Genomic DNA, 15,614 nt, shown 5'->3' with positions numbered 1-15,614 from the left:
GGATAGTCTTAATTTAATTCATCCTACTCCACATGCAAATCTGTCAAGATGTGGCTCTTTTCCTTCCTTCCTTCCTTCCTTCCTTCCTTGATTTCCCCCCTCCCCAAGGTTATTATCATTATAGATCCATGAAAAAGCAGTACAATTACTTGTTGATTCACCAGCAGTAGTTAGCATTTAAGCATTTTTTTTTAAGTCATGATGTGTGCTAGAGTGCAGTTTTGTTTATCTTGTCCAAAAAATGTTATGCTAGGATGTGATGTGATACCTTGTTTGCCTGAGGTTAAGGGTATGTACATGAGCAGCCAGCAAAGCTCAGCTGATGTGCAGCATCATGCTATGTGTGGGTAGTGTGATTATGTGCCCGAGCCCTTATCCCAGTAAGGCTAACACAAACTGTTGTTCATGTTGTACTGGCAACCTAAATTGTAACATCCTTTCTTTAAAGAAGTTTCTCTTTTATAGGCTTCTTTAATGTTCATGTCTACTGGTGTTTCCACCTTGTTTTAAATGGCTTGTCCTTGTATGCTTTGACTGGTTCAGTTAGTCTGTAGTACAGTTACATCTAGAGTTGAGTACCCTTTTTTTAGAGGAGGGAGGTAGAAATGCAAAGGTGGTCCTTGCAAACAAGCTACTGTTGTTTATTCAATTTCTGTAAATAGTGTTCTTAAAGAGTGATTCTTACATGTACTATTGTTATGTATTTTCTTTCAGTACATCAAGAAGTTTTACAATGAAACTTGGGAAAGAAGATATGGCTTCTCAGTGGATGAAAGCACCCTGACTCTCCTCTGGTCTATAACTGTATCTATTTTTGCCATCGGTGGCCTTGTAGGTGCCATTATTGTTACCCCAATTGTGAAGTTCTTTGGACGGTAAGTACATTGGAAACCTGGTTTCTAAAGAAGTTGCTAACCTAACTTCTATAGAAAGCTTTACTTGTATTTTCTTTTTTTTTATAACTCTTTTCACCTTTACCAGAATGCAAATTAAAACATCTTCAAATTATGAAAGCTTGTATCTGAGAATTGTGAATTTCAAAGAGTAAAATTAATACCCTTTTCTCTGGCCTTACTGTGCATTATTTGAATCATAGAAACTATCTGCTCTGAACTGACAGTGGGTTCAGATGTCAAGGAAGTTGAATAGATAAGAGTGCAAAAGGAAAATACCATATAAAAGGAAGAATTTCAGAAAGGGTTGGCAGCTTCTTGTTCCGCAAGTTTGCTGGGTATCTTATCCTGCACAAATAAAACTATCAGTTTGCCTCATTTGCTTCTCAACCAGATTTGTTATCTTGCAGTAATAAAAATCTAGTCTTTTTTTTTTATCCTTATTGTCAACTTAAAATATGGTTTGAAGATATAGACTAGGGTGAAGTTCATGTTTATTTTTCCACATGCTTGTTGTCACCTTCCCTGTTCTATGCAATGCAGTATTTGACCAAATCTTGACTATAACAAATACCAGTATTTTAGAAATGTTTTTACTGGTTTGTCTGCATTTTCGCAGTAGGTAGCAACTAGATACTTCTGTCAAATTTCAGTTTCATACCTTCTTCCAAAGAGTTTTAAAAGTGATTTTTAATTTCCCTGTATTTGGAAGGGGCTGGATAAAAAGACACTATAAGATGCATATTAACTGTTCATTTGGCTTTTCCTTAATTATAAATTCTATATCATTTGATAATCTCTGCTTGATTAAATCACCAAAGAAGGTCATCATAGAGTCTCAAACATAAGCAGCCCTCTCCATTGTTTTCACTTTTTTGTATTCTACATTTGACTATTTCAATCATGTACTTTACATTGCGCTCTCCTAAGCCTGTTAGTCATCTCTCTCAACTCCTCTACTTAGATTTTTTTCCTTAATTGTCACTATATTTTATCCCAACTCTTCCACATCCCATTTTACACCTCAAACAATAGTTTCACATTCTTCCATTTTGCACTTGCTGCAAGTCACTGCTCTCTACCTTGTAAATCTATTATCCAATTTTTATTAATGTATTCTATTCCATCAATTCACCATTTGATTTTTAATTCATAATGTTTTTCATAGTCACTTTTATTTTTTTTTTAGGTTTGCAATTTCTTTTTTCTATTCATCAATTTGGCTTTTATATACTTATTGAATATATGAAACTCTCCCTGAGTCAGACTGTTTAATTCCTGGAATTGTCACTAAGTCTTCTCTTTTTTATTAAAAACGTAGTTAAAAAACAAGTTCATAGAAGACTTTGATTTTTGGTGGAGAGTAGAATGATTTTATGTGAAAGTTAAAGTGGTGGCTGATGTCAGTTGTAAGAATACCACTTTGATGGGAGCAGATTGTATTTCCAGGGCAGAGCTTTAAAGCTTGGAGGCTCTGTCCCGGTTTATTATGTTTATCCCTGTCAAACCATGAAAACAGCTTTCTCATAGATATGGTATAAGAGTACTTGATTAGAGATTGGAAGGAATTACATCTCTCAGAGACACTGGATAAAAGCTGCTCATCAAATGTTGTTCTTGGTTTTGCTGTTCATGTTGCAGTGTGTTTGTCTGGTCTGGGAAACCAGACTGACATATCGCTACAGTAACTGAAGAGGACATTATGAAATGTTGACAGAACAATGAAATATGCTGTTAAATTTAACTGTAAATTAGAGAGCTGTGCGTATGATGAAGCTGTGCTCCATTTATACTGACACAGAATAGTGTACTAATGGGGATCAAAAACATTAGTTGGAAATAATGTGTGACTTTAAAAAGAGCACTCTTGATTCATATTGCTGTAAGATTAATAACATAATTTTCAGATTACCAGATTGCTAGGCACTACTTATTTCAAGAGAGGTTCAGGGCAAAATTTTCAAAGAGGGCCTTCATCCACATAAGTAGAAGTCCCATGTTCAGATGTGGTTTTGACACTTTATAATTTAAATTCCTGTCTTCTAATGAAGAGTAGCTGCTGTTGCACATCCTAAACATCCTGAGAGATATGCTCAGTGAATTGCTTAAGCCACTGCTGGAGAGGAATTTGCAAAAGACGTGTAAGGCCTTACCTCTAGCCCAGTGAATTGTTTTGAGTCTGAAGCAATTAAAGGAATTTATCTGGATTATCTTAGTAATGCTACCATTTCTTTTATTCTCAGGTTATCTGCTGTAGTTAAAATAGTGATCAGTATTTGTTCTGTTACTGGACTCGACAGTTCATTATTTAAACACCTAGCTTCCTTACTGTACTTTTTGTATAAGGTATCATATTTGCTTCCTAAGGTGAGCTTCTAGAGTCTTTATTGTACTGAATCCTTATTATATTTTGAGGCAATGACAATTTTTTGAGGAAACTTAAAAATTCTATCATTTTCCTAGTTGAGAGTTTTATACAAACAGATTATTAATTCAAATCCCTAATTAAAACTGAAATTATTGCAGCTGCGGAAGTCATGTAGTCAGTAGGATTCTGTTCCGGCCTTTGTGGAACTATCCATTATCATGAGAGCAAATGACAACTTTGAAATCGCAAGATAGATGTGATTTTGCAAAAAAAAATAAAATAAATAGAACAGTTCCAAGGAGGAGATACTCAAGTGTTTTCAATACCAAAAATATCTGAAAAAAAAGAAAAGAAAAAAGATTTATTTAAAAAAAAATCAATAAAAAAGGGAAAATTATTTAAAGCTTAGCTCTGTCTGTGCCAAGTTGATGTGTAAATTGTCCAGCTCAACTGGGATGCTTATAGAAACTGTGATTTCTACTGAGCAAATTGCTCATCTCTTACAACTATTTCCAACTGAGCATAGAAGTAGAAATTACAGTCCTGCAGCAGAACAAATAGCCAACCTTAAGAGACAACCAATTTTTGGTAATAAGTTGGCATGCTTATTGTTTGTCTTAGGATATAGCTGCTTGTGAAAAAATGCTCTGTGCTCAAACAATCAAAATTTTTTTGATTGCATCTTCCTTTTGGAATGCATAAATGCTTTATTTCTCTGGGCTAGAGAAAATTCTGAATTTGAGCAGAAGAAGGAAAAAAGATCTTCACATTTAAATGAACTCTAGTCTAGGATTTTTAGTGTAATAGCTGCAGCAGAGGCAGTTTGCCATAAACTATATGATTAATAGAAATATCATTACCTCCCCTCCCCCCCCCCCCCAATCATATTTCCTTTAGCTCTCAACTGAGACAACCCAGGGCTCTTAACACAAAACAGTGACTGTCTGCATGCCTGTAAGTGCAGTATGTGAAGGTGTGGACTCACACTTGAGTCCAGGTTCCCTTTCCTAGCTCTGACACTGTTTTGCAAGTTAGCTTTAGGTTGAGTCGACTTCACTCTTGATTTGCCTGTTTAACTGTTTACAGCAATAGGGTTACTGATGTGCTCTATAACCTTCAGCAAGACTGAAATGAAATGTGCTATGTGAGAGCTAGGTAGGATATTTATGTTTCAGTGGGTTTCTTGTGCCATTTGACAATTGCTTGATCAATCAATTTGTGAAAAATGATTAGGCTGACCAATGCACCAGTATGTGACTTTTCTTCTGGTGGGTTAGTTTTGAAGTTTGTATGCTTACACTCTGTAAGTGCGGTAAGCAGTTATATGACAATATTGGTTGGAGTTTCCCAGGGGAAAGTGTCTGCTACAATACACTGTGAAGTGTGTTATCATTATATCATTTTATTGGAGTTATACAAGCAGTATATACAAGGTTTTTTTTTTTTTCCATTTTTCTTTTTCCTATGCCCTGTGTCTAGGGTAATACAGTTCTGGCCTATGTGACCAGGAATGCATTGCTAATTTATGATTGTAGCAATTCTGAATACAACATGACCTAATTGGAAGTAAAGCAAGGCAACATGTGGAGTCCAGAGGGTTCTGCTTTTTTGTTTGTTTGTTTTTGTTTTTTTCTTGAGAAGTGGTTATTTATGAGAAGTGGTTATTTCTGTTCATAGATGTGCTGAGCTGGTCCCAGCTGACAGCTGAGCACCCCGCCTAGCTGCTCATTACTCCCCATCCCACAAGCAGGACAGGGTGTCAGAGAGAAACAGGAGGAACAGGAGTGAGAAAACTCATGGGTCAAAAAAATAAGAAAGAGAAATCGCTTACAAATTACTGTCATGCTTGAAAGAGACTCAGCTTGGGGAATTTAACTTAAATTATTGCCAGTTAGCATAAGCATTTAATTACTGATCAGGTATTAGGAAAGAAAGAAGGTGAATATTGAAACACCTTTCCTCCTACTCCAGACTCCTCTACTCACCCTTGATCACCACAGGTTACACTGAGTCTCTTTGGTGAGGGGCCAGGTGGTGCAAGGGGTCAGGGTCAGTGCATAGCAGCTTCCCTCTGCCCATCCTTGCTTTTTTCCTATGCTCCAGCATGCTTCGTAGAATAAGTGGTTGTTGGCCAACCTTTTCTAAAAGGAGGTTACATTTTCCCTTTTCCCTTCCCTTTTCCCTTCCCTTTTCCCTTCCCTTTTCCCTTCCCTTCCCTTTTCCCTTCCCTTTTCCTTTTCTTGTAAAAGAAGAAAGTAACAACTCCAGATAAATGTATAGCACTTGTTTGACCTGACTTGTTTCCATTTTTTGGCATTATTTATTATCTTTAGCCCTCTTAAATTATATCCATTTGAAAAGCCTGTTTCAAATAGCAAAATCAGCACTATTCTCTTGACAGCTATGTTATACGAACATGTACTTTAAATGTGCTGTATCTCTTTCCTTGTCTGGTCTCAATCTCATTCAAACAGTGTTCAAGCAGTTTTTTAATTTAAAAAAAAAAAAAAAGAAAGTTGGAAAAGTAATTAAAACATAAATATTTAATATACTTACTATTAAAAATATATTAATTGTTGTAATTAGTTGGATCATTTGTTCAATGACTGGGATATTTCCATTTGGTGGCTGTGTGTTGAACTCAAGAAGAATGTGGAACGTGGACCACTGTGTTGGTTTGTTACTCATTTTGGAAAAAAAAAAAAAAAAGGTAGACAGCCTTTCTGGTCATTCCTGTTATTTTACATGGAAGTGGCAACACAGAGAAGGTGAAAATCCATTGAAAATACTTAAAAATTTAATACCACTTCAGTTCTTTAATAAAATTTGTGTGTTGTCAGCCTACATAATTTACCGTCAAAGTTAATGGATTCCTCATAATTGACATCATCAGTGATGTTTTTCTCCAGGTACATTTTGTTATCAAATCAGTTGTTTCCTTCATATGTTGTTTGAATGGAGCTTGATGCTTCAGTATTGAGTTGTAATTCAAGAGCAAAATCAAAACTGTTCTTAATTAAGTGACTGCAAAACCTGGTAAATACAAAGCTCCATTGCTTTACCACATATAGCTGAGTGAGGTGACTCATAGATGGAAAATATAGGGTTAGATCATTTTCTTGCCATGTTATTGTGAAAACAATTGTGTTTTGTCCTGTGTTATATCACAAGCAATGCAAAGCAGCTATTTCATTGTGATGTAGTGTAGAGAGGCCAACACATCTTCATTAGATATCACAAGCCACGGCCGTGATTCTATCTGGGAATTATGAGTTTTTCAGTCACTTGTGGGGCTGAACCTGAAGTTAATGGCTTCTCCAGCCATTCACCTACAGGCTGTAATTTAGCAAAAAGCCACTTGTGGGGAGACAACAGGACGTGTATAAGGTAGCAGTGATTTTCTGAGCTTTGGGTGGGTTTTCTATTTAATCTTTCAATGGAAGACACAGCAGAGCTATTGGTCTTATATCTTTACCCAGGCTACTCCCGTCAGTTCAGAGAAAGAGTATGTCTGTGCTTGAATCTGACTGGCAAAGGCCTGTGAAATCATACATATTATTTCTTTTATAAAGTATTTCCTTCTGCAGAAGTTATGAGACTTATGAGTCACTGTTGAATTAATGAGTACTTAAATTTGAGCAGAAGGTTCTGTAAGATGAAAACTGTAAGATATGCTGCTGTTGGCATAATGTGAATGAGAAATGGAGGTGTTTTGAAATTTAAAAAATATATTTTCATGTCTTTTTTTTTAACAAAGTAATCATTTTTCATAAAGAAGAGCTTTGAAAAAAATCAACTTGTTATACAAAGAGATAATTCAAAAACTGGAAAAAGTTGAAGATATAAATCAATATTTTGGTTAATTTTAACACTTTTGGAAAGAGGTTGATTTTTATTGCTGTGTTCCCCCTTCCACCTCTCCCAAGTGTTTTTTCTAAAAATTGCAAGCAGTAATTTTGTTCCATGTATGTATTTAATGTCATGGGTTTATGGATGTCATGGATGGATTATAATGACATAAATAATGTCAGTGCTTGGAAGTTCTCAAAATGGCAAAAACAATATGTAGAATAAAAATGCCTATAGTTACGTCAGCTTATTGCTATTTGAAGTACATTTGCTGGTTCCTACATACATTCATTTGCTCAGAATATGTTTGTTTCTATTCATATAGAGTCTCAGGTATGGCTCTTGGGTTCTTAGGGTGTGTAGGATGGCTAATTGCCATGCCTTCAAAGTACAGCTCTTTTGTTGACTATGATATTTTTTATTTTAATGCTGTGGTATAGATTTGGAACTGTATCCATTTAGGTGTAGCGTTGTGTTATGCTTTGGAACTCTATACAACATGTACAAGGCACAATTTGCTAGTCACTTTTGGGGTTTATTTATGAATATTTAAGAGTAATAGCTTAGTGTGCTTGGAATATGACGAGATTTATCTGTTATGATGCTGGTACCTACATAAAGTATCTTCTCCTTTTAGGAAGTGTACACTGCTGCTCAATAATGTATTTGCAGTGACGGCTGCATTGCTGATGTCGCTCTCTCTGCTGGCGGGATCGTTTGAAATGCTCATACTGGGCCGCATAATAATGGGTGTTGATGCAGGTAAGCTATTAGCATGCTGTACGTATCTGTAATGCTTGCTTTACACATAACATTTCTCCTCTCCCCCAGCTGCTGGTGTCAATCCTAATTCTTTCCCCTTTACTTTATCAGCTCCCATAGAATATGCAATGAAAATCATTTCATTGATTAGGAGGATGTAGTCTATTTATTAAAGCTTCTTGTTCCTGTGTGTTTGGAAGTTGTTGGATCCGATGTTAACAGTGGTAGGATTAAACAGGATGTTTGGAACATCATCATTCACTCCTAGCAATGTTGTCTTCCCAATTTAAAAGTAAATCATGGAAGCACCTCTGCACCAGAGTAGTCTTGCACCTGGCAATGAAGTTCTCAGCAGCTTTACAGATTTCTAAATGGTTAGAAGTACTAACCTGATATGGAGACAGACTTGATGAAATGAGATGGTATTATCCTCTCTGTGTAATTACATGAACTTAAGCAATGGAAAGTGTTTTGGCTTTTGCAACACTGAGCATTTCTGGCAAACTTTGGCTATCTTGTCTATAAGTACAAACTACAGTTCTTTGAAAGTAGATGTGTATTTCACTTGCAATATGCAGTTTATGGGGAATTTTGGTGCTAGCTGCCAATTTTTGTCTCACACCACCAGCGGATGATCGAATGTTTGGAGCTTTGTCAGTATGGTCAGTCTGCTAACCAGGGTCATGCACTTGTTTTCTCCTGGTTTTGAGCAGCATTCTTGCCCTTATTTTATGCCTGCTGTCAAAAGTTCACTGCAGCTGTAAGCCTGTATATGGAGGAACATCTGCTAATACTTTTTACAGTGAAAATGTTTCACTTGGCACTGTCTGATCTACGTGTCTGATATGTTGTTTTTTCTTCCTTACCTGCACCAGTGCAAACTTCATTTTGTTTCCTTTGGGGTGAACAAATTAAAAACAAAAAAATCTATTCTCTTGGTGATTCTCATCTCTCAGTAACCTTTGCTGCTTCTCTTCAAATAGCAGCCAACACACATCACTGTAGATGTGTAACAGAGATAATCAATCCCATGGCTGCTAAATAGTGCAAAAGTAATTAGGCGTGCAGAAAAGATAATTCATATTATCCGTGGATGTAATGCTGTTATATGCAATTTTTTATGCCTCTCTTATGAGCAGATTAGTACTCAGACTCCTTTCAGTAGATGCTCATTTTGTACTTGGTGTATGGAAAAGGTGTTATGACTTAGTTTATATTTTTGTTTGTTTGTTTGTTTTTTCCACCTTTCTTTTGTAGGCATTTCTCTGAGTGCCCTTCCCATGTATTTGAGTGAAATATCTCCTAAGGAAATCCGTGGTTCGTTGGGTCAGGTCACAGCAATTTTCATCTGTGTTGGTGTTTTCACTGGGCAAGTTTTGGGGCTGCCAGAGATATTTGGGACAGTAAGTATGCAACAGACATTTTCTGTGAAAGAACACAAGCATGTTTAAAGAGCTGTATTTTGACAGAGTTCCTTATGAAAATGGGAAACAGACCCATTACTTTTTTATTTTGAAACACTTTAAAATGGTTTCTTCCATATCATTTAAGTGTGTGTGGGTTCGGTAGATGTGGCAACCAGTTTTGACAGCTTGAGCGGATTGTGTGTGCATACGCATGTTTTCCCGTCCCATCCCCTTTCTTTATATACATTTATTCATACTGTTTTCCTGTTTCTTTGATTACCATGGAAATGCTTAGGGGTTTTCATGTATTTTATTTATAATTTTTCAAAGTGAGATAGAACAGAAAAAGTCTTGTTTTGAATTTGAACAAGAAGCTGACTCTTGCCCAATAATTACAGTGCTTCTTGTCATGCACTCATGAACTACCAGGTGTAAAGCGAATATCTGTTTTGATATAGGAGGTTATCTTGCTCCCATAGGCTGAGATTAACTTGGTGGCCACTGGATGTCGTCATTACTCTGAATAAATGAAGTCGAGGTTTATTCAGGCTAGCACTTGGAAATACTTTTCAACCAGAGATGAGCCTTCAAGGCAGTGCAGAGGAAGTGTCTGCAGCAATCCTCTTGCAGTGAAACCTGAACTAGGAATCCCTTCTGACAGTCAGCAAAAGTAGTAAACAGCTGAAAAGTGAGGAGAGCCTGTCCTCCCATGTCCATCTAAATTCAACTCCGTGTAAATACGTGATAGCATCCTCCCTGACACTTTTATTTTTATATGACCAGCTCTCCTATTGTCTTTTTATCCTTGGGCTTACTTATCTAACATTCTATGATTCTATGATCTTGTTAAGCTCTGCTGAAGGCAAATGGTTTGATTCAACTTACCCTTTGGTTGAAGAACAGATTACTTCCCTCCCTCCCCTTTTAAGGCAGCAGATCTTAGGTAAAAACTTAAAATGACTTTCAGTTCATTGCATGGCTTCTGCAATGTCTTTTCTCTTGCTTTGAAAGCTAGTGCACTACAAAAGAGTGTATTAAATGTCAAGGAGCTGATTCAACTGCTTAGAATATATGTCAGCTCTTAAGCAGTAGATTTTTATTTTTATTTTTTTTTCTAAACATGCACATGCTTTTAAAGGTGAGGTGTCATGTGAAAATTCTTATTTTCCTGCCAGGTCTCTGGGTTATTTTGAAAAGGATATACTTATTCCTTGGTTTCATATCACTCTTTTTGTTTCTGTTCTCCCCTTCCCGCTGTCTTAATTTTTGTCACTCCCAAATCATGCAGATTGCGATTCTGCTTCTACAAACTGCTTTAATATGTTGTTAGTTAGTTAATGTTACACCATTAAAGTTAACCATTAGTTTATATAAGAAGAAATATACTTTATTTGTGGAATTATTCATTTTCAAGATGAGTAACATCAGTATATAAAAGGAGCACAGTTTTGGCTGGTGTAAATTAGCATAGTTCCAATGAAATTATTGGAGTTGGCCTGATTTTTCCAGTTGGGTATGTGGGTGTATTTTTCTTCTAATGCATTAATAAAATTTAGCACTGAGGGAAAACCTCAGGCTTTTTGAAATGTTATTCCCTCGTGCAGTCTTAGCCCTTTTTGAAGGCTTTATCAAAATTTCTTTTGGTTTCAGTCAAGCCAGGATTTTTTTCCATAGCTTTGTGTGGTGTTCCCCATGATACCAGTGGGAGTTTTGCACAAGGAACAAACCATTGCCAGAGGAAATTGCTGCAGAGGGTACATGTGAGGAGTTCACTTCTGTTGAAATTGGAAAGAACCAAACATGGTGTCCTCTTTCTGAGTTCTTTGGTTCTTGCAAGACTCTCCTCCTCCTCTTCCCAGCAAATATCTTGCTTAAATTTCTGTCACTGTGTTTGATCATGTTTGAAAGTACATTCAAGATATTTGCTAACTACCTTCTAGATGTCATCTTCTCACTGATTAATGTTGTAGCTTCTGTAATGATGTGAAAGCTTATCAAATTATTCCCAGAATACTTATTTTGTTCTCCTTTTTCTTCTGTTGGAGAAAGTTTTGATGCATTTGAAGTGAGGACAGTATTCCAGATCCACAGCCACCCTATTTCAGAGATAGCTTCACATTCACGGTATCTTCTCAATGATTTCGCTTGTAACTGTAAAGCAAACGCTTGCTTTCCTCAGAATTCTGGGGTGGTTTCCATTATAACTTAGGCCAAGGCTGTAATATGACATTCTGTGATATAATTCTACATTTGAATGGAAAGCTCCAATCTGTGGGAGCTTGTCACCGGTGATCACCATTCTGTGCCACTGCGTGCACTAGTATCTGAAAAAAACACCCTTGTTAAGTCTGTCTAGCGATGACCAAATTTTAATTATCATGGCTTAAAACCTCACAAGGAATATTTTTCATTGCTCTGTGGCTAGTTGCTTGTTTCTATCAGAGTTGGTTGTAGATAATGGTAATGTGAATAATAGAAATAAGTTATAAATATTTGTCTTCTGTCATGGTTTCATAAAAAATTTCTCCTGAGGTCTGTCATGTATGTATGACTTGTAACTTAAATTGAAAGGTTATTAATCATAGTATTTAAGCTGTGGTGCTTTTGAAGAAAGGAGGAACAAAGACCTAGTTGGGTATCTTGCTGGAAGAGACTGTTTGGAACAGGAAGGGACATGGGGAGAGCTGCAAGCATGGCTTCTTATAAGAGGAGATGACAAGAACGTTGCTTGCTTGGCTGAGGAAATAGAGGGAAGGGAGAAGATTTGGGTGCACCTTGTTGATGCAGAAGGAAGAATTAGAGAGGGAAGAGTTGCTTAATCTGAAGGACAGTATTGCTACAAGAAGAACTGTTCATAAATGTTCTATGAATAATTGCATGCTGAAATTCAGCAATGATATTTGGAACAGACTTCTGGCTGAAGTAGCTTGAGCATAAAATTTAACTTTTAAATTGGAGCTTGGTGCATTTATCTGGATTATATGAGGTTGTTGCCTTCAGTGGTTCTGTAGAAGTCTTTCTACAGAAAAGGAAAGCATTTACATAGACTTTGGGGCATAGCCTTACAAGCCTTTATTAACAACCTATTTGGTAACTTCCTCAGTTATCGAATGCAACAGTGTTCCTTTAAATGTGGAAATGTGATAAAAATAGCTCTGAAGCTCTGAGTATTACTTGAGGCAATTCAGAACGTGCTTCTTTTTGTGTTGAGTAGGTTAAGCAGCCCCAAAGTGATTTTTAGTAGTTTTTTATTTATAAAGTCTCACACAGGTGAAGCAGGAGGCATAATTTGGTGCTGGGGGGCAATGGTCAGGTTCTTTGGCTATGTTATTGCACTGCATGAATGCAAACCTGACAGTTTCAGAGCTCATGCAGAAAATATGTGAAACACTGAAGTGAGAGGAGGAGAGCAAGTGCTCCCCTGTATCACAGAGTCCAGTTCCCTACTTCCTAGACTAATTGTTATAATTTCTCCTTCAGAAAAATTGTCAAAGTTTGTCTTAAAGGTGGTTGCTTGTTTCCTATCACTACAGCCTTCCCAATCTTTCTACTGGAAATGTTGATGGTTGAGAATCTTATTTGATTCTTTTATCTTTTTATGGCCAATTCTGTCAATTTATTCTCATTGTTCTTTTTGTCTTTTGGTCACTCTGACTTTTTCCCCACCTACTGAAGTATTTACTTTATCCTCGTCACATTACTTGTGATTTTTGTGTTCATAGAATCATAGAATATCCTGAGTTGGAAGGGACCCACAAGGATCAACAAGTCCAGCTCCTGGCTCTGTGCAGGACCACCCAAAAATCAGTCCATGTGTCTGAGAGCGTGGTCCAAATGCTTCTTGACCCGTGGCAGACTCAGTGTCGTGACCACTGCCCTGGGGAGCCTGTCCCAGTGCCCGACCACCCTCTGGGTGAAGAACCTTTCCCTAACCCCCAGCCTGACCCTCCCCTGTCCCAGCTCCATGCCGTTCCCTCGGGTCCTGTCGCTGTCCCCAGAGAGCAGAGCTCAGCGCCTGCCCCTCCGCTCCCCTCGTGAGGGAGCTGCAGGCCGCCATGAGGCCTCTCCTCAGCCTGCTCTATGCTGAACAAACCAAGGGATCTCAGCCACTCCTCATATGTCTTCCCCTCTGGACCCTTCACCATCTTTGTAGCCCTCCTTTGCACACTCTCTAATAGTTTTATATCCTTAAGGTTAGTTTCAGGTTAGATCATATCTTCTAGTAAAACAGTCTCTGTAATCTCCTTCTTATCCTAGGTGCCTTCCTCTATACCAATTCTGGTTTTAAATTTAAACCCAAGTAAACAGCTACAGAGATAACTTAGATGAGATGAAATTACACTTTTTTTTTTTAAATCAAAATACTCCATATTTCCTGAATTTTCTTAAAAAGTTTTGGTTGAAATATTCTAGAAATACATTTTTTTCCACATCATACCATATTGACAAGAACTTGCTAAACACTACTACATCCAATTTTTAAATTATAGTATAAAAGAACAGATGCAAGAAATATAATAATGATTCTAAAACTTGAATACAGGCATTCTTTTGGTTTCTGAATATATAGGCTTTTATTCTATTTGTCTCCAAAGGTACTAATTTTAGAGTACTGAGTCTGAAGAATGTGTTCCTTTAGCGTGCAATGTTTACTAAGAGTGATTATTCCAAAGGAGAAAGGCTGCAGTCATGACACTGGTCCTCTGCTGCTGTGCTTTGATATTCTTTCCCCTATCTTAATTCCCTCCCATTCACCAAAATCCCAGCGACTCCTTTCATTAAAGGTTCTGATTCTGACACATTCTAACCTACGGGAATCCGTATCTACTATGTTTCTGTTGAGGCTCGGGGAATTATGCTATGTTAAAGCTGGCTGGTGATCAGAATACAGAGCACAGCTACTTTATATGCTGGTGACCTGCTTCTTTTCACAATCCTGACTTCTGAGAATAGCATGTTTGTTTTCATTTGCTAGTATCTTGTTCTAGCCTTCTCTAGTCCACAGCCATTTATTCTTCAGGAAGCCCTGGCAACTGTAGATGACAACTTGGTTCTGTCCCTCAGGAATTGAATCATGTTATTTGCCATAAGGTGGGCACTGAATTACTGCTGCTTGCTACAAGATTATTTAATTTGGGGCATTTTACATTGTATAGCATGTGCAGCTTTCTGCGTATTTGACTGAAAGAGAAAACAGATATTTATGATAAAGTATTTCAGACCTGTCACTTTTTAAAAACACTGCCCTTCAGGTGTTTCCACTTTCTCTTTCTTTATGTGATTCTGCGACTAAATAAGCCAGAGCATTTTTCTGACGGATTGTTCCCTACAGATCTTTTGCCAGTGCATTGTCAACTTTGGTTCTGAAAGTTCAAATTTACCCTTACGATCTCAGGGGAATATTCCATGGCCTTAATTCCAGTGTATTCTGGGTATTCTCAAATGGTATCTCTCTGTAAGTAACTCATCTGTTTCTTCCTGCATATAAGCTTGTGTCCCACTCCAAAGGTTTTTCTTAGCATGTTAACATATTTTAAATGTTGTAGACCACCAAGTTGATTTTTGTTTATTGCTTCAGCTTGTTTAATGAAGGTGGGCTTTAGTCTTTCCTTTAATGACAGAGGATATAGTTTATGAATATATTTGCTGTAGTTACTCAATTCATATTTTTTATGCATTGAACCTCAGTATCTTTTTTCATTTTTGTACAGATATGAGAAAGGGCAAAAATGTTTCAGTGTGTGTGTATTCAGGACAGGTCAAACTGGAACTGTTGCATGTTGCCATCTTTTCCTCAGACTTTGCCTTTCAGAGCCCTATTTCCTGTAGTGTGTAATGTTTTCCTAAGGTATAGTTGTTTTTCCAGCAATTTCCCCTAGTGGCTGCCTGGCTGTGCCTGCTGTTCAGACCAGAATATCTGTCTGCCATGGGTAGGCCAATGGAAAAATAGATTTTGTTTACTTCAGGAGTCCTGTTTTATATAATTCAAGTCTTTTTATGTCATACTTGTCTAGCTGTATTGCACTGTTTCATGGTGAGTAGCATGTCATCCTGGAAGCCTTGCTGTGCTATCTCCAAAGGCCTATTAGGGCAACACTTCCTGAACAATACCTATCGCTCCTGTAGGTCTATCCAGGGAACAAAATAAAAATAAAGCAAATGGAAAAACTGCTGATAGTATGGTAAAATTCCTGATGTGTCCACCTCTTCAATGATACAAGTAGTTTTAGTCACCCTATTTTAACAAGAACAATACAAGGTACAGGTACAGGACAGAGCAGCAATGATTAAAGGCAGGAAGGGTTTCCTGAAGAGAAAATACTTGTTTACAATCTG

The 15,614-nt window shown here is 37.2% G+C and overlaps 1 protein-coding gene across 5 annotated transcripts in view; it reads left to right on the top strand.

Moving 5' to 3' along the window:
- Nucleotides 1-15,614, top strand: part of SLC2A9 (solute carrier family 2 member 9) — a 130,650-nt gene that overhangs the window by 40,037 nt on the left and 74,999 nt on the right. For all 5 annotated transcript variants that reach the window (XM_066995643.1, XM_048046685.2, XM_013179956.3 and 2 more), the window contains 3 exons: nt 715-875; nt 7,748-7,872; nt 9,130-9,275. In XM_066995643.1, the coding sequence (XP_066851744.1) occupies nt 715-875; nt 7,748-7,872; nt 9,130-9,275 (432 nt within the window). The remainder of the gene's footprint in view (nt 1-714; nt 876-7,747; nt 7,873-9,129; nt 9,276-15,614) is intronic.

Source organism: Anser cygnoides, chromosome 4, assembly GCF_040182565.1.
Source record: "Anser cygnoides isolate HZ-2024a breed goose chromosome 4, Taihu_goose_T2T_genome, whole genome shotgun sequence".
NCBI classification, from domain to species: Eukaryota; Metazoa; Chordata; class Aves; order Anseriformes; family Anatidae; genus Anser; species Anser cygnoides.
Note: the sequence above shows the minus strand (reverse complement) of the source record. Positions and strands in the feature narration are given on the sequence as shown.